Here is a 22,542-nt window from a genome sequence, read left to right as displayed (position 1 = left end):
TTCAAAAGTTTGTCCTTTTAACCACTTACACCTCATTAACCTCTCAAAAACTGCAAGTAGATTCAAAGGGCTATTTCAAGCAGTTATGGTAGGTATGCACCAATGGTTTTTAGTATTGGTAACCTTCGTTTTCAAACACTAAAATTCATACTCAATTTTTACATCTGTACTCTGATCCCTCCCTCAAACCCTAAATAATTACACAACAGATTGTTTAGTTAGAAATGTGTCCATCCATTCTGCTTTTACCACCTGAGAGTCCTGAAAGGTCGGTGTTAGCATGCACTGCCACTAAGGGAAAAATTTACCTCTTGATGCCTTTCTTACTCTTATAACGAGTTTCTGAGAGTCTGTCACACTGCCTCTTGGGAGTGTGTTTTTTTTTTTTGCCTGCACTCTATGACCCTTAGTCTCACCTCTACTCTCATCTCTTGGTGTATTTCTCAAACATATTCCTGGTTCTTGGGATGGTGGCTGAGCCCAAGCATCAGCCACAAATGGACATGGAGTAAACCAGCAGACTATTTGCTCTTTTCAACCATACCTCCTTCCCTGGCAGCCACACCTCTTCGGCAGGATCTGGATTCCCCGGGCCTGGATCTTAGTGGGCAGTAGAACAGGTGGAGAAAGGACAGGAAGGAGCAGGAGGGCAGTCACAGGATGGAGCATCTCACTGGAGGAGAAGCGCAGGATTAAGGATGTTTAAGCTCTAAAAGCCACTGGTCCTCAGTTGATTAGGTTCACACAGAGAACTGCCATAGATCTGTGCTTGATGGCTGTGCTCTAGGCTGAGGTGAGTAGTTTGGGATCCCAGAGCTGCCATTTACCAAATATGATCCTGGATGAGTGATTTGACATCTCTATATCTCTGTCGCCTTCACGTAGGGGATAAAGCATGTAAAGTCTGAGCTCAGCATCTAATAATAATAGTATGTTACCCACAAGGGTCAGCTATTATTACTTAGAGTCATAAAGTTTTGCACTTGGGTGACCTTTTAGAAGTCAATTCCTAATTTTTATTGGTAGGAAAATTGAGAGGAGAGAGGAAGCAATTTGTCTAAGGACGTAGGAGATCTTCGTACCCAACAGGCCAGGACATTTGCCATGCCATCGCCAACCTTTCTAGAAACTTCTTGGTCACCATGCTGCCTCCGCTATTTATGCTTCATATGTTAGAGGCCAATGTTTGTCAGTTGTTTTTCCTCTTAAGTCGATGGATTCCTGCTAAACCATTATCTCACTCATCCTCTCTGAGGGAAAGACAGAAAACTAGACAGGATTAGGGAGGCCAGAGATGTGTATGGAACAGAGGGGAGTAAACAGCATCCACCACAACCTCACAAACAAGGCTGTGGGCAATGAAGTAATCAGCCTCACACAGCCCTGAAATAAAACAAAAACACAGGACCATACTGACCACAAAATTCATACTTTCAATTCCCTACAAACTGTAGGTTGAGAGAAACAGGTCTTCCTGCAGACGAAAAGGATCTGAGAACGAGTCTATCCGTTGAACACAAATCTTGACTTCATTATTCCAATCTAAGCAACCAGGAAAAAATAATTTAAGAACAGTCTTAATTCTGAATTGACTGGAACAACACCACCACCAAAAGATTATATGATTCCCATGGTAATGGTCTAGCCCTATAGCAAATTCTGAGAACCTCCTTTGAGCTAAATATTCCTGAGGAATACACGGATCAAATGTGATTGATACCCCTCACCCACACCCCCAGGCGCCCACAAAACATCCACCTGGACCTAGAAAGAATTACTAACTTCAGGCTCAGACTCTGAGGACTCAACCTGGATGTGGTCCTGCCCTTCAAAGCTGACTGGGAGAATTGCTGGGGTCTGAGAAGACTTTCAGAAGGAGAACAACTCCCTTGTTTTAGTGCGGCTTTACTCCGAATGAAACCTCTTCATCCAGCTCATGTAGTTAGTCCCTCTTCATTGTTAGTCCCCAGATTTCATTGCAGATCTGTCCTTTGGTCCTTTGGCTATCTGGAGATAGCCAGGTGGAAATGAGGTTGGTGGGGTTTTTGTTTGTGTGTGTGTTGTTGTTGTTGTTGTTGTTGTTGTTGTTGTTACTTTTATATAGACTTTGTTTTAAGGGCAGCTTTGGGTTCATAGCAAAGTTGAGCAGAAGGTACAGAGATTCTCATGTACCACTTGCCCCCCCACGTGCAAAGCCCACTTGTCCTTTCTCCATCAGCATCTCCCAAGTATTAGTTAGTTAGTTTGTTTTCATTCCTCTCACTCACCGTCTGAACTTTTTTTCAGTTCCTTCCTTGTTACAAACTGGCAGTTTTCATAGTAAATATGGGAACATATCTTGTTTTCTTCCTAACATGTTTATTCTGCCTCATATGGACTTCTGTTTTTACTAAAATCATAGAAGCATCTCCTCCCACCACATTCAAACCGCACACCAAAAGCAATCGGGAAAACATTTTAATTATTCCAAACCACAAGATCACTTCTGGGTAACTACGAAGAAGGAAGTTTTAGAAACCCATAGAGGGAAACTACAGGCTCAGCCAGACTAAAACCTGAGGGGGGTGGCCCCAGCCAGTCACTGCAAAACATGGAACCAGGTTGCTGACTTCCTAAATCCCAGCGCAGTTCTCTTTTCGCGGGGGCAAGACTTTTTACATGCTCTCACATTTGATGAATGGTTGTTGGATAATTCGTTAATAAAACACCCTTTGGGACACGGGGTACACCCATTGGCCAGATCCCTCTGAGAAGTAATCACTGCTCTAAGACAAACTGTTGCAGGAAAGAGGCTAGTGTGTGTGTGTGTGTGTGTGTGTGTGTGTGTGTGTGTGTAGGGGTGGGGGAGGGTGGGCTGCATTTTCATAAGGATGACAGATTAAAGGGTATATATTCCGGTCGATTTGAGATGTAGTGGAAAGCAGAGTGGTCTGAGAACCAAGTATAGATATGCTACTAACTTGCTGTGTGATCTTATGAAAACCATGTTTCCTCTCTGAGCCTCAGTTTCCTGATCTATAAAGTACAAAGATTTCTTACAACCCAGGCAGAAATGTATGATTCTAGAAGAGACCATGAAGAGAAGAAGGGAACAGGAGGAAAAAGGAGGGGGGTAGAGAGAGGAACAAAAGAGAGAGGTGTGGGGGGAGGGTGTCCTGGGGCTAGATAGCAAATGCCTTTTAATAAGATAGTGAAATAAAGTTGCAGATGAAACCGTGGGTCTTTTGAGGCCTCTATTTTTCATCGTTATGAAGTTTTAGTGTTTCCACATACAAAGTCATTTTTGGATAAGGGATGAATACGGGAGCACTGTTCAGATCTGATGCTCCCCAGGGAGTCCCCACACCTCAGGCGGACCTTCCTGCCTAGGACCCCTTTGCCATCGCGGGCTCCCGCGCTCCCCGCCGCTTTCCCAGAGAGCCGCTCTGAAACCGCCAGGGGGCGCTGCGCGGCGGCCGGCGGGCCGGGGGCGGAGCTGCTTTAAATCGCGGCGCCCAGAGGGTTGGCGTCTCAGTCCCGGAGCCTGGGAGTAGCGCAGCTTTTCGCGTCCCGACTCCAGCGCCGACCCAGACGGGACACGGACCCAGAGCTTCTTCGGTGGCAGCTCAGGGAGCAGGGCTCTCCGCAGTAACTTCCTCCGCGCGGCTCCGTCACTCCGGAGAGTCCCCGGTGCGCACCTGCCAACTCCGCCTTCTGCACCTGCCACCCCTGAACCAGCGCGGGCGCCCGAGCGCGGCATGGCCAACGCGGGGCTGCAGCTCTTAGGCTTCATCCTGGCCTTCCTGGGCTGGATCGGATGCATTGTCAGCACGGCACTGCCCCAGTGGAAGATTTACTCCTACGCGGGGGACAACATCGTGACGGCCCAGGCCATCTACGAGGGGCTGTGGATGTCCTGCGTGTCTCAGAGCACCGGGCAGATTCAGTGCAAAGTCTTCGACTCCTTGCTGAATCTGAGCAGTGAGTGCCTTCCCCACCCCCACGGTCGTGAACCTGAGACCCCAGCCCCCCCCCCCCCCCCCCCCCGGCAGTGGCTCCGCTTTGGGGTAGTGGCTACCAATTGATTCTGTGGTGTAATTATGTGGTTATGAAACTTCAGTTGATCAAATCTTCTGATCACGTGCTTTGTCGTGAGGAAGCGAGAGAACTGTGGTTTCAGAAAAGAGAAGCCCTGGCCTCAGCTCTGGTTTTTCCTCTAACTCGCCAGGTGACACTTTTCCTCTAGGTGTGGTTTCATCTTTAATTCCCATGACAGTGAGGTGGAGATTGAGTGGGTGAAGGCCAACCTCCAACTTGAGTTCTTAGGCTTGTCCTGGACATTGTAAGATTCTGTGTAAATTGAAGAATGGTGGGGTTTGGACAAGAAAACAGTATGCTTTGAAAAGTTTGGAGCCTGGCGGCTTTTCCGGATTCTTTAATTAATAGGGAATCCTAAAGTTTTAGGTAAATTGGGGAGGGGGGGTGTAAATCTATCTTTACTCTGAGTTTTCATAGTAAAAGTCACATTTCTACATGGAATGTCCCAACCTAGTGTCTACTACTCACACTTGAGCTTGAATCTTTTGATTTTTTTTTTATTTTTAAGATCCAGTAAGTATGGGGAGGCTCCTCTGCATCTTCATCCATGACTCCTTCAAGAAGCCTCTTGAGATTCCCCTGAAGGGTTTAGCTTTCAGGCCAGGAGTGTGCAGAGGAGGCAGATTGTGTAGCCTTATTTTGGAAAGTGAAGTTTGGTGGCAGGTGGAAAGGGGTGGCAAGAAAGAAAAGTTCTAAGTAAGCTCCCCTCATAATATGAAGGAGAATGAAGGCACTGGAGAAAATGCAGCAGAGGAGACAATTGCTGAAGGCAGAGCTCAGTCAGGGAGGAGGGTAGTGAGAGAAATGGTGGGTCTTCTCCAAGCTTCCATCTTCCTTAAGGGAAGATGTCTGTGTAACGGATGTCCGTTCTTCTGTCAAGTTGAAAAGAATTATGTAGAGAGTGATATTTCTAAGGCTTATAGGGAGAAGGACGATAGGATGGCCTTTTTACTTTTATTTACTTATTTATTTTTAAGTAAAAGATTATGCGTACCTTTTTAGAAACTCATTAAATTCCCACTTACTTAGGTCATAATAATTCATGGCCGGAGTACCTTCCTTGAGATACTGTGTTAGTTGCCCTACACCTTTGTCTCTCATGCCCTCAAACTAACTTGAAGAAAAGCTTACTTAGTCTTTGCCTGGATAAACAAGCCTGACCACCAGCCCACCTTGTGTGCTGAGGGTGAGCCATGTTGCCATTGCTCAAGCTTCCTTCAGTTGCCCTGTCCACCTCCGGCCGGTGGTTTTGTCAAAAACCATACATCTTAGAGTTATTAAATCTATTCTGCATCTGTTTAAACAGCTTGCACACCTATGGGATTTGGTTCATCAATGTGCATGGTGGTTTGAGGGTTGTCACTTCAACTTTTCAAAGCTCCTGTATTAAGATCTTTTATACCAAATATAAGAAGTGTATTAAGTACACCCCTTTATATAATCATTGAATCTCCCCATGAAAAGACAAGTGTGTGTAAGCAAATGGTGTCAGGCATTTTGGGTGTCATGTCGAGGACTTGGCAGATGGAAAACGTTTTAAGGGAAATTCCAGAGAGGTCTCTGATTCTTCTGATCAAAACAGTTCATTTTCAATATGCTTAAATAGGTTTCCTTTTACTTCCTTAGGTGACCAAATAGAATCCACGACCAAACTGATCCATGTTGCAAATACTCCAGCAGGTCATCACTATACACGATAATGTGTTAAAATGTTTTATTTTGATTTATTCCTAGTTAATACAGCTGTTACAGTTTTTGAAGCTGTAGTAGAAGAACTAAACAACCCCCCTCCCCCATACAGATTTTAGAGATTTCTTCCTGATGATTCTTTTTAACTCCAGATCAGATTCCTCTTTTTGTTTTCGTCAAAACCAGGATTTATTCAAGGTGGAGCTGAGGCCTTTCTCTCAAAACTGATTCCCAGAAGAGGGAGCCTTGACTCATAGGTGCTCTCCCAACCTGCCCATGACCTCACTGGAGGCCTCTGAAGAGAGCCCAGGGAACCTGTCTCTGTTTCTCTGCCTGGGCAGTGGTCCTCACTCTCCTCTGATGTAGAGACCTGGGGTGGTGATGCATTGGCTGGTTTTGGTGCAATTTTGTGATGTCTGGGAGAGAACAGAATTTCCTAGATGTAAGTAGCTTTCCTTGTAAAGGGTTGCATACCAGGAAGTGCTTTTAGCTTATAGCTTGGCTAGAAGTTTCCTGAAATTGTATCTTGCTCACTTTGCCAGTGGAGCCCACTTGGCATCTTAGAGTAGAGATACAGAAATTTATCACGGTTTAAGGCAATGGATGTGTTAAAAGCCCTTGATCCCCTGCTCTAACTAGTGTCAGCTATAAAAAGCACATGACATTTATAAAGGGTTATAGGATGTTTAAACCAATATAGGAAATGAGATACAACAGGGCTTTTTTTAGGTGGTTCTTGCAGAACAGTTTATGAAAATGTAAACCGAGAAGCTTCCCTGGGGTGGGAGAATGTTACACTGTGTATTGTGGTTTTACTATGGCTGAGACAATTTCAATTCCATCCCAAGTATGAGATGTTCATTCACACTGATGACCCCTGCCGCTGAGAGTTGGCACATACAAAGGGCAGTGCCAGGTACCGCTGCAGCAGACTTTTTCTGGATTAAACTGTACATCTTGCCTTCTGCTGATCCAATTCTCAAACTTTTGGCAAGCTTGCACCTGTTTTAGGTACTGAGTTAATTGTTTGTTTCTTCTTGCTTGATTTTCATAGCTAAAGCTGTCCAAAGATTGGGCTGTCCTGGGAGGTTGCATTGTGGGAGGTGCGCAAGGAGAGAAGTAAGCATTTTGTAGGAATGTTGTAGGGAAAATCCAAGCACCAGACAAATGGAAGGTTAGGCTAGACTCTCTCTAAGTCTCATCTAACCTTGGGATTCTGTAATTTGTTTATAAGCTCCTCTAGCCTGTTCAACTTGCTTTGCATGAATCCACATATGTGTAGGTGTGCTTAATGAGTATTGGTTGTCAGTGAGGTTTCCCAGCACTCTCCCCATGATGTCAGGCTCAATCAAAGAGACAAAATCACTGACTTGGATTTTAAAGTCTTGAAAGTCTTGGAAGCAAAGGCAGAGAGGAAGGCACCCACTTACACGTCCCCAGACTGCACGATACTGCTACATCCCAAGGGTGTTCAAGGAACCATTGGTGTTCGAATCTGTTTCATCAATTAGTTCTGACTCTTGGAATGATGGAAGTAGGAAAAAAAAATCCAACCTTGAGGTCATAAGTTCTCAATTGTGACCCTTGTTTTGTACTAACCAACTATGTATATTACTGTAAGCCACTTGATTTCTCTGGGCTGAAGAGAAATAAAATAGGGCTTATTTTATAAGCGAGGAATGGGGAGATGAATCGACGGTCCATTCATCCACTCGACGAACATAAGCTGGGCCCTATTCTTGCTCCCAGGGATTCTTGCTATCAGAGATTCTGCTGCTTGTATAGTGAGACTTTTACAAATCTTTAGAAAAAAAAATTGACATACTTGTCTGTGCTTGTCTTTCTACACTGATGTTGATTAACCCAAAACTAAAAAACTAAGATAATTTATAAGGTGCCAATGTGGATTCCTTCCTGCCATGATGGAAAACAAAGAAGAAGTGGCATAGTTTAGGTTTCCTTGATCGGAGTGATGAGTAAGTGGTAATATAGAAGCATAAATTTAATCATGAGGCAATTTCTCTAAGGAACAAACATAAAAGAGCAAAACTACTCAGGACATCCTGAAAAGTGGAAAGTCCTGCCTCATCCCAGACCACTTCAGTTACTGAGTGGGGTGGTATATTGAGGTCATACCCAGTGGCCACCAGCTTATGTACCAATAAAATAGAAATCCTAACAGTGAGAACTCCTAAGAAACTTTGAACTTGAGTACAAGTGAAAAAGCCATGGGAGTATAGTTGTGTGACAGTCTGTGATGAGCTCATTTAACTACAGAGAAGAGAACATTTTTGTTCTAGTCACCCGATGGTCAGTTCATTTACTTATCTAATACTTTTTAAGCAACCACTCATGCAAAGGGGTACTACATGAGGATGCAGATTTAATTAAAATCAGCTTTGTTTGATGCATACTATATAGGGTAATATAGCAATATGGCTTGTAAGTAGCATAACAATGTCAGGTATTTGTAGGAGATTCTGCTGCTTGTATGGTGAGACTTTTACAAATCTTTAGAAAAAAAAATTGACATACTTGTCTGTGCTTGTCTTTACACTGATGTTGATTAACCCAACTGTAGTAGATCAGTAACTTCTCACTCATCTCTTGTCTTGTAAGTAGAGATCTTTGTAAGTATTTTTTCAAATTATACTTTCAGGTTGAAAGTGGTGAGAACTCCTTAGGGGGTCTTTAATCTCAAGATTATGGGTCTAGCTAAATATAATTAAAAGACTGCCTCCTCTATCTACTGCTGAATAATGATGGGAAACAATAGTGTAACTTCTTGAATGTTTGCTAACTATTTTCTCCACAGACCACTTTAGTCAGTGATAATAATATTGTAACGATATCTCCAAATTTAAAGAGCCAGGAAAGGAAAGTATTTGCATCTTGAGTTGATCCAATTAGACCAGCTCAGAAGGCTGTCCTGTATCTCTCTGGTCCAAAATGTTATTTTGTGGCTTTCAAATGTTTCTCAACTTCTGTACCCTTCTGATCATTATCCCACCAGGAGAAAAATTTTATCTCGGAAGCTCATTCAATGCAGAATTTTAAAATCTTGAAAATAAAAAAAAAATCAAGTTAAGCAAAAAGTATGATTTGTTCCCTCCTTGTATAAATTTCTGGCTTTTAATGATTGAAACTAAGTTTGGCTTTATAAAGCAAAATTTTATTATCTCCAGGCTCACTAGGGAGGCATTTCTCAGTAGTATATCAAAGCTTAAGCTAACCACAAGAGAATAAGTATATTTCCCTATCATATTAGTGCAATTTTGAAAAAAAATAAAAATATGTGCTAATTTGAATGAATTGAACACAGATTGAATAATCCATGTGGCCTGCCAGGTACTGTTCTTAGTGTTTTGGATTGAAAAATATCTGGCCCAAGACATCAATGAGCTCACAATTACATATTTTAGATCTCTGACTTAAAAGGCTTCCATAAGACCTTAATTTGAAGGATTCATCTGGTTCCAGCTTAAAACTGTGCAATTTAGATTCTATCTCCAGATAAAACCCTCATAACTTGTAACACAACACTTGCTTACTTTGACTTTGTAATCCATTGTTACATATGCCTGACTAGTGAGTTTTCATGTTGTTATGATTCTCACACTGTTTTTTTTTTTAACATCCCCCCCACCCCTGCTTATCACTATAGTTAAGAATTCATCCAACTGTCTCCAGTGGAACAAGATGAGATTTTTGTGTTTGATGCCCATCCAGTATTATAAAATACAGAGAAATTTTGTAAATCAATGGATGCCAAGATGTAGATGAGAAATATTGCTTTGCACAATAATGCTCTTGCTTGGGGCGCCTGGGTGGCTCTGTCGGTTAAGCGGCTGCCTTCAGCTTGGGTCATGATCCCAGGGTTTTGGAATCGAGCCCCGAACTGGGCTCCTTGCGCAGCAGGGAGCCTGCTTCTCCCTCTCCCTGCCGTTCCCCCTGCTTGTGCTCTCTCTCTCTGACAAATAAATAAATAAAATCTTTAAAAAAATAATGCTCTTGCTTTGTCAGATTTTTAAAAATGAAACATGATCCGCTGCTCTAGATGGCTTATATGATTCCTAAGGATTTTTCCCCATTTCCTCCGTTATTTTTTGTGCATTATGCAAATAAGTCATGATTCTGTAAAGAAATAAAACATAGGGGGTTTTGTTAGTGAACAGAACAAAATATCTGCCTCGTTCCCCCTTAGAAACTTTGTGAAAGAGGTGGAAAGAATAAAATGGGTATGGCATGAATCACGTGTGCTTTCCTGGAGAACTTGAAGGGGAAAAACTCAGAGATGAAAATCATGAATGTTAGATCAGCCCAGGTGAGCCCTGGAGTAGTTTATCTGTGTGTGCTCCCTGCCTGGGTGGTTTTGTGCAAGTCTGACTCATGAGACTGAGAGGCCTGGTAGACTCCTTGTGAAGAATACCTTGTGATCCAAGTGCTCAGACCTGCTGGGCTGGTGGCCCTGCTGTTCTTACGTGAAGTGTAGATCAGAATGATTATTATAGGAGCTGGGTCAGGTTGGGGGCCCTAGAACTCAAACAAAATGGAAAACTTGGAGAGACATCAGAGATTAATAATAACGGTGATTAATATAGGTTGGAAAACTGAGTGTTTATGAGAAAAACAGCAGAAGTGGCTGAGAGATGTGGAAGGCTATATGTATTTGAAGGGTTAGCATAGGAAGAATATTTACTAATTGTGCTCTCTCTACTGAAGGTAAAAATATTGTCACCCCTTCTTTAAAACCCTACAATGACTTCTGATTACACTTAGAATAAACACCTTACTCTAGCTTGCAAAGCCCAGCAGGATCTAAGCTCTCTGACCACCACACTAGACACACCTCATTTTGTCATATCCCGTCATCCTCCAGTAGAGTGACCAGCTGTCCCCATTTGTTCAGGATTCAGGTCCTTCTTAGGAGGTGGGACCTGTAATTTTAAAACCAAGACAGTGCCAGGTAAACAGATGGACAGTCATCCTATCCTCCTGGCATGTGGATTGTCTTTGTGGTTTTTAGTATTTCTCCTTCCAGCGTTCTTTTGCCTGAAATGCCTTTCTTCTGAGTGGCATTTAGGGCCAAATCTGAAATTTGTGTTGTGTATAAGAACTTAGTTATTTTACTTTTCAATTTCCTGTCATGTAATGATTGTCTTGGCAAAAACTCTTCGTAAATCAGAAGGAAGGACATGCCATAACGGTGGATTCCTTGGTACTTTCCTCTTCTTGCCACAGTATTGTTTGTGATCCAAGCAAGAAGCTTTACACTAATATTATAAGCAGCTTCAGTTCCTGGGAAACCCACAGCCCATGGAACATGTGTTTTGATTCAGCAATTCTTTACACTGGAATCTTATGAGAAGTGTGTGGGTAGGGTGCACATGTGCCCCAGGTGTTTACAAGGAGCTGGATATGGAAGGGGAGTGTCTCCATTTTGCTGTTTACTTAAATCAAATAAAAACGTATCTTGGGTTCCAAAATATCTCTCAAATACAGAAAAAAAATACTTTTGATTCTTCTTAGAAAGAGGTTATTGTCATTTTAGCAGAGATTGGTTATGGCAAGGATATAAATATTAAAAATTAAAATTGAATGTTTTAGAAATCTCTAGAGTTAGTAATGATTAGTAATGTAAGTTTTCAACCCTGAGCATCATAAGACTGAGCTTAGGTATCAATTTGATAGTGAGATACAGATCCTTTCCATCATGTCAGCCACTTTTAAAGACCATCAAGAAGTAAATTGTTCCAGCTTCCTGGTTAGAGATATCATCATTCACACTTTACATAATAGAAACTTGGTCCCAAAGAATAATAAGTAGCTTACCCAAGATAGCATGGTTTGTTACAATGTAAATACTATTTATACATGGAAAAATAATTGTCACATGTAAACACTGTCAATAAGATAATGATCTTTACCTGAAGGAGGAAATAAATCTAGAATTAATCAAATTCACTTACCAGAGTAGTTTCAGCTCATTTTTCTTTAAATCTGTGCTTTTATACCACAATGATAGTGTCATGTTTTTATTCTTTAAGAAACATACTGGCATAATCTCCCGAAGCTGACTATATCATGATTTAGTACACCAATGACAATAACAGGAAATGAGAAAATTAGTGGAATCTTGAGAAATACTATATTAAATTATTGTCTGCTATTTTACAACATGACAGTTTAATAGTTTTGAACACTGGTGATATCTCTGAATATGAAACTACCATGTTCCAAAGTAACATCTCAAAGGTTATTTTGTTTTGTTCTAAGAAAATGGCATTTATATCCCCCACCCCCAGGCCAGTCACTGGAGATACAAGTGTTATTTATCCAGCCATGATAATCTTTGAGAAATTCATTACTTATCTTCCAAATTCACCTGTTTTTTCCTGCAGCTTGACGACTGGAGTATAAAGCTGTTGACTATTACCAAAGTATATTGTAAGCCATTTTAATTATAAATGGCTTAACATTAAGGATAATACATATGATTGTTATTTCAGAATCAAAATACTCTGTTAGTGAGGATTAAAGATGTATTAGTTCTGCTAAACCTATTCAACCAGATCATTAATTATTTTTCCAGAGGATGTGAAGTTCATATTGAAAGCATACATTGTGAGAGCTAGAGGGCTTCTTTTTCATCATGCAGCCAGGCGTTTGTTTCTCTGGAGTGGAAGTTGTGTTGGTTACCTGCAGAAACATCATCGGAACTGGGGTCTTGTGACTCCTAGTTCATTTTTATCTTTCCCATACATTATTGAAATATACGTGGCCTTCAATCATTCTTCTCTTGTTGGCCTAGGCGTGATTTTACATGTTCTAAAACGTTTTCCACCAGGTACTTTGCAAGCCACCCGTGCTTTGATGGTGATCGGCATCCTGCTGGGCCTTATAGCCATCTTTGTGGCCACAATTGGCATGAAGTGTATGAAGTGCTTGGAAGACGATGAGGTGCAGAAGATGCGGATGGCTGTCATTGGGGGCGTGATATTTCTTATTGCAGGTAAGAGAGGCCCTGCCTCCTTCACCTCACTAATCTGTCTCTGGCATGGGTAAAGACCTAGGTTTGAGTTTCCTTAGATTTTGTTGGATTTGTTACACTTGGGTTGATTTTTTCAGTTCCTTTAAAATCTTGAAGACATAAAAACCTTAAGTCTAGTTGACTTTCACATTCTCAAATAGGATCCAAATGTAAATTTGATATCTGTGTTCCCGGTGGGCAGGTCTATTCATTGAGGTTCCAGGTGCCAGCTGATTTGCTAGAAGCAGTCTCCCAGGTGAAGAGAGATATTTTTTATTTAGCAAGCATTCAGGAACAATTCTATAAAATTCAAAAAATTTCTGGAGTGTCCCCATAGACATTATGTGGCAAAGATGGGTAGTTTTGACAGAGAACATAAAGAAGGTGTGAATCAAACAGGTCTATGAGGAACGGATGGAATTGGGATTCTTGGAGAAAAATGAGGACAGCATTCCGGACAGACAGATCTGATTCCAAATAAACAGGATGTACTATAGACAAGTGAAAAGAAAGGCCAAATGGAGTGGAGGTAGAGGTTGGAACGGCAGGAAATTAGGTTAGATGAGTTAAGAAAGAGAAAATCTTGATAAAGGAATGAAGTTATGTTTTCCATAGAAAATACATATGTGTTTGTTTCTTTATTCAAGTGTTGACTGAGGAGTTACATATGTGACCTTTGAGAAAATGAGTACCAGGAAAAGACATGGATGGTTCCATTATGAAACCCTATTATAAGGACTATATTAGATAAGGTAGTGTGTATGTGTGCAGATAAAATAGTATGTGTGTGTAAACACATAAAATAATAGACTACTATATGCATTATATATAACGTATATACAGTATATGCTATATGCAGTCTATTGTTTTTGAAAATGAGACCAGTGATACAATCTACCCCTGGGAAGAGGTAGAATTAGAATTTCTTTTCTCATTTTCTCTTTGGAAAAAGACTTTCTAGGAGCCTTTAGCCCAGCATCATATGTGGACTTAACCAATAATGAAGGAAAAGAGTCTGTGGCTTTGCTGAAGATTTGGTTAAAGGGATCAATCTTTCCGTTTATTCAAATTAGCTCCTGTCAGAAAAAGCATGAATGGCATTTTATTCCCAATGGTTTGATCCCAAAGGCTGTGAATAAACGTACTGCATAGCACCCTTCCTTTGCTTGCCTTCTTGTAACTCCTGTAAGTGACTGCAGCACCCCCACTTCCGTTTCAGGGACTTCCTAGGGAGTAAGGGTGTCAAGTTCCAGACCATTCTCATGGTGTATCTGAGCAGCCAAAAGCAGTAGTGTTTTCTGTCAAGTATTAGAGGCAATTAGATTGGACCAGTTTTTTTTTTGGTGGGGGGAGGGGAGAGAAAGAGGAAATAGCATGGAAATATTTAATCTGTTTATATTGATGGTTTTGTATAATTACTATACAAAGAAGTTATTTAATTTCCTTGGATAAGAAATATTGAGATATTTTACACTTCTTATAAATGATAGAAGTAATTATGTTGACTAGTTTCTGTGGTATTACTGAAATATGAAATCCGTGGGAAATTATGAGAGGTTGCTGTGCAAATTGATCTGGTTTGGCACCTCAGCAAATCTCCAGGCAGTACCTGGCATGTCTGGCCAGGGGGCTGGTAGGATTTCGGTGGTCTGGTCCGTACTGAGACAGGTCCTGCTCTTCTCTGCTATCTAGTTGTTTACTTCCCTTTTGATCCTGCAGAAATGTAAATTTTGAATTTTGGTTAAGAAAAATGTAGAAGGGTTTACATCTTCCCTTTTGTAAGTGACTCTGTGTATACTAATAAGGACATTGGTTTTATTAAAAGTAGTTTAGTACACTGCTGTGTAACAATATCTTTGAAGGAGCTCTTAATTGACATCAACCTGTTGAATTGTTTTGGAAAAAAGCATTATGTGTGCCCGTGACCTTGGACTGTAAGTGAATAAGGTGACATGAAGAGTATAAACCATGCCCAACTTCAACCTAATATTTTTGTCTGTCTTAATAGAATGTTTGGAATAAACCATGTCTGAATCTCTAATCTCCCTAAGTTAAAATTGTCTAAATTGAAACTGACTAAATTAAAAATGTCAACACTATTGATGGGATTTAATTCTTGTAAAATGCTTATAAATTTAATGGGCTGTATATTTATGCTCATTGTTCCATAGTGATTAACTGTCTTTTGTTTTGAATTTCTGTAGGTCTGGCTGTTTTAGTTGCCACAGCATGGTATGGCAATAGAATTGTTCAAGAATTTTATGACCCCATGACCCCGGTCAATGCCAGGTAATGCTATTCATGCGTAAAACTATTTTATTATTTATTTGTCAGAGAAAATACCCTATTTATCTCCTGCAAAGTTCAGCTAGTGCCATAACTTCTCAGATTTGCTTTGTAGAACTTTGTGAAATTTTAGTCAAACTTGAAAATAATCTGAAAGGCCTGTGACTCATGTTAAAATGAGTTTGATAATTGCTTTAACAGCCTATATTGATGACAAAATGCACTTAAAAGTAGAAAATTCTCAAGCTCTGTACTTTCAACTGTATACTGGACCTTTTTCCTGGTTCATTTTTTTAAATATCAATAAAGATGTTAACATATTTAAAATTTCCTTTTTGAGGTATGTCCCAATACTTCCAACACTTAATTAAGTGATTTTTTTGTAACTTAACACACGGTTTATGATTGATTGAAAAAAAAAATACTACTACTCTAGGGGTTAATGAATATAACTTCATTCCCAATAGTTTAATTTTATTTAGGAAAACATAATTTAACTTATTTATGAAAAAAAACAAGTTGAGATGCCACTTTTAAATTTTATGTTCCATCACAACTATAAAATTGGCTTTGCTAAAGTCATTTTTATTTATATTATGAGTTGTAGAAATAAAAGAGCTGATTCTGGGCTCTCATGTAACAACACTCTTTGATCAGGGTCAAGGCTCTTTTGTCTCACTGTGTTCGCATCATTAAAGCCTAACAACTTCATTCAGAGTCAGGACTTTAAGGCATAATTATTGTTTGTTGAGTGCTAGCATGAATGGATGCAGAATCTCCGTGGTCAGAGAGATAAGGTGTGCTTCTTTTCATATAATCACCCACACTAGGAGAACATTTACTGCAGTGATTGTGATCATGTTGGAGCCTTAGATCTATAAGACTTGTAACATAGGGACAGAAACTGCAAGAGGTCAATAGGCTAATTTTTTACCAGTAAAAATTATCAAGTGAAAGCACTTTATAAATTGCTTGGTACTGTTTATGTGTTATTTACATTGTCTCCCATGATCCTGAAAGCAATCCAGTGAGGCAGGTGGGATTATTGTGCTTTAAGAGAAGCAGAAATTTAAGGTTGGGAGGTGAAGTTACTAGCCAAGAGTGCAGCAGTAGAGAGTTTGCATCAGGACTCAACGCTAGGCCTGCTCTGCCCTATTGTCTGCCATCATTCACAAAGCCTCTCCCCAGAAGTTCGGCTCCATACACCAAGCTGTATCAGCTTAATCTGGAATGGTCCGTGGATTGTTTAGAAGTCTTTTTTACGAAACCATACGTTTCTGATTTCCGTGTACCTAGGATCAAGTATTGGAAATTCTAATAGTCTCCATCACTTGCCAGCAATTTTCTTTATAGGATATGGTTGCTACTTGGCAATAGCATAATTGTTAAGTTTTAGCCTGGGAATCATGGTCCAAACCCAACTTCTAAAATACAGAAACATGCTTCACAAGTCTCCTGCATGTGGTAAAGTCTTTGGAAATATTTGTGTGATTACCCTGGTGTTGCGGGCCATATTGCCTGAGTTACTATTGCAAAGTGTCTACAACTGCAACGTAAACATTCTGGTGTGTCTGTGTTCATGAACCTTAGAGTACTTCCTCCAGGGGATCAAGGGTTTTTTTTTTTTTTCCCCCCAGTGGAAAAAAATATATAATGTATACGATATTGATTTCCTTCCTTAATTATATTACAAAAGTTCCCAATGATTCATTGATGAAACAAATGCATTGTCTTTTCAGGTATGAATTTGGTCAGGCTCTCTTCACTGGCTGGGCTGCCGCCTCTCTCTGCCTTCTGGGAGGTGCCCTACTTTGCTGCTCCTGTCCCCGAAAAACAACATCTTACCCAACACCACGGCCCTATCCCAAACCTGCACCTTCCAGTGGGAAAGACTACGTGTGACACAAAAGCAAAAGGAGACAACACTGTTGAAATAAATAGAAAATGGACATTGAAATACTGTCATTGACATTAGGACCTTAGACTTTTGACTACTGGAGTCTGAACTGTGGTATTGCAAAAAACAACAACAGCAAACAAATGCAAAAACAAAAAAAAAAAACATATTTTTTTAAAATACGCTTTGCTAAAAATGGCTTAGTCTTATTTTATCTCCTTTCCTCAATAAGGGAGGGAAGCCTTTTCCATTTTTATTACTGCTTCCCACTGAGTAATCATCTCAAATGTGGGGAGAAGGGGTCCTTTAATTATATATATAGATATGTACATATATATGTTTTTCTATAAAAAGCTAGATAGCAAAAGCTCTTCTCATTATGTTGGTACCAGTATACTTAAAATATGTCTAAAAAAACGAAAAATATATTTAATTCTATATTGATTAAGAAAGCAGTTTATTTGGTATATTTTTCTTCTATATGGACACATGTATAATAGGTGGAATTTCATTTTCCCTCTTTCATGAGCTTTTAGTGTCTTTGACAAAAGACCTAATCTGCTTTACCACGTTTGAACTTTTTTCAGTTCTTCACATGTGCTCTTTTCATGTGCTTCTTTGATAGTATTTTGATTATGATCTTATAGCCTGTGCTTTCATCATCCTTTGTGCCTTCTTTTTTATGAGGCTGAGTTTAAATCTTGAATCTGATAACACATTTCATATGCCTACAATAAAATTCCTAGAGTCAGGAAGAATCTCTTACAAATCAGAACTTCGGGAGCATGTCTTTCTGCAAGACCAGATGATATATTCCTGTTGACCTTCCCACACGATTTCTGTACCCTGACCTACAACTCTCTTGTTTGCTTTGAAAATATTTGTCTGATACAGTTGCTGTATGCTGCTTTCCCAAGTGTTGTAACACAGATGTACTGATTGAATTTTTAAGCTACTTATTCACAGTTGTATATCCCCTCAAACTATCCATTTCTCCCTCTCAATTGTATTGTTTTCTCATATGTAATTATCGCATAGTTTACCTCTTTCTAGAGAAAAAATGGCTCATATATCTGTTTGTCTGAATGAAGTACAAGACTTCCTGTAGTGATAATATGATGACAGATATTCTCTCTCTAGCTGTAAGCAAGTCACTTAATCTTTCTCCTCTTTTCCCATCTGTCAAAATGAGATAATGATACTTAACCAGCTGGTAGAGGCAGTGTGAGTATTAATTAGTTGATATTATGCTCATTCTTTGAACATGAACTATGCCTAAGTAGTGTCTTTATTTGTTCAGTTGGCTGTTAAGTCACTGAATCAAACCTATGCACATGTTTTTATACGGGTCAGCACCTTCCTTTCTTCATGGCCCATTTCCTTTCTATGAGCTGTGTCTAGGATGCTATTGGTTCTCTGTTCCATTTTAACAATTGCTGTTAGTTTTCCTGTCTACAAAATTGCTACTTCACTTGAGCAAGATGATGTAATGGAAAGGTGTTGGCTTTGGTGTCTGAAGACCTGGTTTGAGTCTTGGTGCTATCAATTACTATGTGAGTTTGGGCAAGGCACTTGGCTGCCCTAGATTTAGTGCCTCATCTGTAAAAAGGTGATTGTAATTCCTGACCTGCCTACTTCACAGGGCTGTTGTGGGGATCCAGTAAGATGGGATACATGCAAATGTGGTTTTATAAGGTAAAAAAAAAAAATGTATACTGTACTTGGGAAAGAATTAAGGATTTAAATGCATTGGGTTTTGGATTACTTTTCAAATTCCTGAAAAGAGAGAGATTCTAAGAAATGGGTTTCTTGCCTTAATCTCTCACATGATGAGACACTAAAGTGAAATTCTACTTACTAAATGAAAAAGAGTCTAAGGAAGTCTTCGATTTCTTCAGTCAGTATGGCCTGATGCTTTTTGTGGCTAGGCTTTTCTCCTTTCAGTAATGCAGACTTGACCTAGGACAAGTTTGCAGATGTAATGGGTAAAACAGAAGTGTAAGCATCAGCAAAGCCAAAGTAGGAAAGGTTTTTTTGAATTATAATAATTTGCAAGGATATACAAGGTGAGTTTCTGTTAAGTGATGCTATCAGAGGTGTTGCTATTAGCTGGCAGCTAGCACTGCTCAAATAGGTAGTTTGGGAATGGTAATTCATAGTGAAACCACATCGGGGGAGTTATCCAAAGGACTGCATCATATGAAGTTATGAACCGGTAAAGTTTAGTATGTCTCCCAGACCTGAAACTCTATGTTCTTAGAAGGTATAATTCAAAGAGCCTTTGCTACATACAAAGGTTCTAATAATGTCTGAGTGTAAATGCATGGTGGTTACTAGTTGCTAAACTCTACAGAGAAATTGATAATCCAAAATGGCCAACAGAATTGGTACACCAGAATTTATCCAATTTTGATGTTTTTGTACTCTGCTTCTGTGCCTGGAAACAGACAAATATATATTTTGGAGTTTTGTAATGGGAATTTGTATAAAGCATTACTCTTTTTCAGTAAATTGTGTTTTTTTTAATAAAAAAATCCTTAGCTTGTTTTTCTAATTATTTATTTCAAGATCACCATGCTTAGAAGATGATATGGTTTGGGATAGGATCTGACTCACTGTCTGTTCCTGGGAAAGCGCTATTGTGCCTCTGGGCCAGCCGTCAAGTAGTTGAGTGGCTCTGCCCACTTGAATGTCCTATTTCTCTCAAACTGAGTTTCTTCCTCATCAAGGCTGGTGATAGAGGAGAATGCCAAGAGAAGTTACTTTATTTTCCTCATCCACAAACAGGGGATATGCTACAAAGAATGACTAAATGGTAAAAATAGCCAGATGGAAAGTATTGTCCAAGCTTAAGGTGGTTGTGCCCCTCAGAAGGTGGAAGAGTGACAGACGGTAGGCTAGAAATCCATTATCGTTTTTGTAATGATTATTATCAGAACTACCTCTGAGGAAAGCAAGTGATGAAACACATTCACTCACTATCTGAAAATATCAATAATTGATAAAGCCTTAATTGTAACCTCTCCCTGAGCAATTTTCATATTAAAGAGATAGGCTTGTCAACAAATGATTGCAGCTCTGTGTGGAATTTCAGGCATCAGCAGGTTGGGTGAGAGCCTAAGGCCAGTTTGATCTGAACTAATTAAGCAGGTGCATCAGAATCCGCACTCTTTCTGCAGAATTTAAATCTCTGGGGGTGTGGGCGCCTGGGTGGCTCAGATGGTTAAGCGTCTGCCTTCGGCTCAGGTCATGATCCCAGAGTCCTGGGATCGAGTCCCGCATCGGGCTCCCTGCTCCTTGGGAGCCTGCTTCTCCCTCTGCCTCTCTTTCTCTCTCTCTCTCCCCCTCTCTCTGTCTCTCATGAATAAATAAATAAAATTTAAAAAAAAAAAATAAAAAAATAAATCTCTGGGGGTGGGGTCCAGGCCCATGACGTTTGAGAGGAAATAAAATGCCTAGGTGCTCGTGACAAGAACTCTTAAGGGAAAAGCCCGGATTGTAAATCATACCAACTAGACATCCACTTCTGTGTGAGCTCATCCTTGTTGGATGCCATTATTCTGTGAACCATGCTGTTTCCGCTTTCCTCATGTAGCACTTCCCATGTGGATGTGTGCCCCAGGTTCAGGGAAAACTCCATGCCATTTTTATATTCCCCGTCTTTAAGCTTGTACCTAATCCTAATAAAATTTGGTAGTGAATTCTTTCCCTTCTTGCATGTAGCAGGGGGGTAAGATTTCCCAGTACCCTTCTTTCCCACCCCAGGCACACTCCATGTGCCCTCAGCCTGCCCTAAAATCTCTACAATTAGCTGGTACCATGGAAACTGATAGAAGGTCATTACAGATTCTAGGGTGATGTGGAGACAGCTTGTTGAGTCCAAAAATAAACAAAAACATTCTCAATGCTCTGAGCCTCTGCAACCCTCATGGTATTTTGTATACTTGACTTCCATAGATGGGTTTTTCCAACATGGCCAGTATTGGCAATTGGACATGAGATGGGAATTTATTCAATTAATATTTACTAAACGTCTATGATAGGCCCAGTGCCATTAAATGCAGACAAGGCTAAATGATGTAGGAAATGAGTGAGACCCTCATCCTGGGCCTGCACAAGGTGAATGATGTTGAGTGGGAAGAGAACTGAACTTGAAATCTAGCACTGGTTCTGCTATTGATCAGCCACAATGAGCTATGGAGATCTCCATCCATTGTTTTTTAATCTATAAAATGAGGAGCTTGGCCTCATGTGGTGGTTCTTATCCAAACAAAATCAGAATCACCTGTGAAGTTTTGAAACTTCTCAATTCTAGGGCCTTACCCCAGGTCACAGCAATCAGAACCTCTGAGAGGAAGGTCCCAGGTAGTAGCTTCCCAAGAGATTCCAGAATGCATGATCTGGACTATAAACCACTGGGCTATGTCATCCTTTAGGATCAATGATGCACAAAAATTTTTCTGGCTAAACACATACCCAAGTACTTCATAGATTACATTGTTGTCTAATTACCCTTTCTCTAATGCTATGGTTTTATTTTCTGGCTCTAAGGGTTTTTGTTGTTGTTTGTTTTGGTGAGGAGGGAGGGAGTTAAAGGGAGGTGGTTTTCAGAGACTATAGTCAACATTTTTAGTAGATAACCTCTTTTCTTGTCATTTTCTATAATTTTAAATTACCCCCCTCAAAAGTCATTAATACAAAGCAAATTCTGTTTTAAAAAACAGCCTTCTATTTAACAAATAATATTATCTTAAGAGCATAAGTGATTATAGAGCAGAGCCTGAGTTATTTTCCTTTGTTATATGAAATTTTCAGGAAAGTCCTTAGCCAAACCATAATCTTGAAACATTTATTTTTAATTAATTAGTGATTTTATTTCATTTATTTCATCATCTCTATGACATATTGTTTTGATTCTCTTCATCCCCCCAAAAAAGAAAAAGTGAACACACACAAACACACACACATACACACGCACACACACACCCCAGTTTGGGAAAGGTAAAATTTGAAAACTGGACAAGTATTTCTTAATTAAGTCGACCTGAACTAAAGCACTTTATTCTCCCAAAGGGGCTTTTTTTTTTTTTTAATTTAACACAAAAATTCATTCCATATAGGTTAAGGACTTGAATGTGAAAACCGAAACTCAAAAAATTTCAGGAGGAAAAAAAATAGGAGAACCGAGTCTTTACCATTAATTACAGAAATTTTTTATTAAATAAAACAAAAGCAAGCAATTTTCAAAAAAGTATATATACAACTCCATCAAAATGAAGAACTTCTGCTCACCAAGAACATAATAGGGACATACCAAGACAGTCCATAATCAGGAGAAGATATCATATCACCACACAGCATATAATAAAAATTTAATATCCAGAATATAAAAAGAACACCAATAAATCAATTTAAAATATGCAACTCAATAGAAAAATAAGCAAAGTTCATAAAAAGGCATTTCACAAAAGATGAATGATGTAAGGTCATTAAGATATGAAAATATGCCCAACTTCATTAATAACTTTAATAATAAAAACTTATCAATAAAATTAGTGAGATG

General features: G+C 39.7%; 1 protein-coding gene across 1 annotated transcript; it reads left to right on the top strand.

Annotated features, from left to right (window-relative positions):
* The first annotated feature begins 3,508 nt into the window (after window positions 1-3,508).
* CLDN1 (claudin 1) lies at window positions 3,509-19,525 on the top strand. Its single transcript, XM_027586346.1, has 4 exons — window positions 3,509-3,960; window positions 12,614-12,778; window positions 15,001-15,085; window positions 16,822-19,525. Exons 1-4 carry the CDS (start codon window positions 3,738-3,740, stop codon window positions 16,982-16,984), a joined length of 636 nt encoding a protein of 211 aa, XP_027442147.1. The 5' UTR covers window positions 3,509-3,737; the 3' UTR covers window positions 16,985-19,525.
* The last annotated feature ends 3,017 nt before the right edge of the window (window positions 19,526-22,542 follow it).

This window comes from Zalophus californianus, chromosome 1, assembly GCF_009762305.2.
Source record: "Zalophus californianus isolate mZalCal1 chromosome 1, mZalCal1.pri.v2, whole genome shotgun sequence".
Lineage (NCBI taxonomy): Eukaryota > Metazoa > Chordata > Mammalia > Carnivora > Otariidae > Zalophus > Zalophus californianus.
Note: the sequence above shows the minus strand (reverse complement) of the source record. Positions and strands in the feature narration are given on the sequence as shown.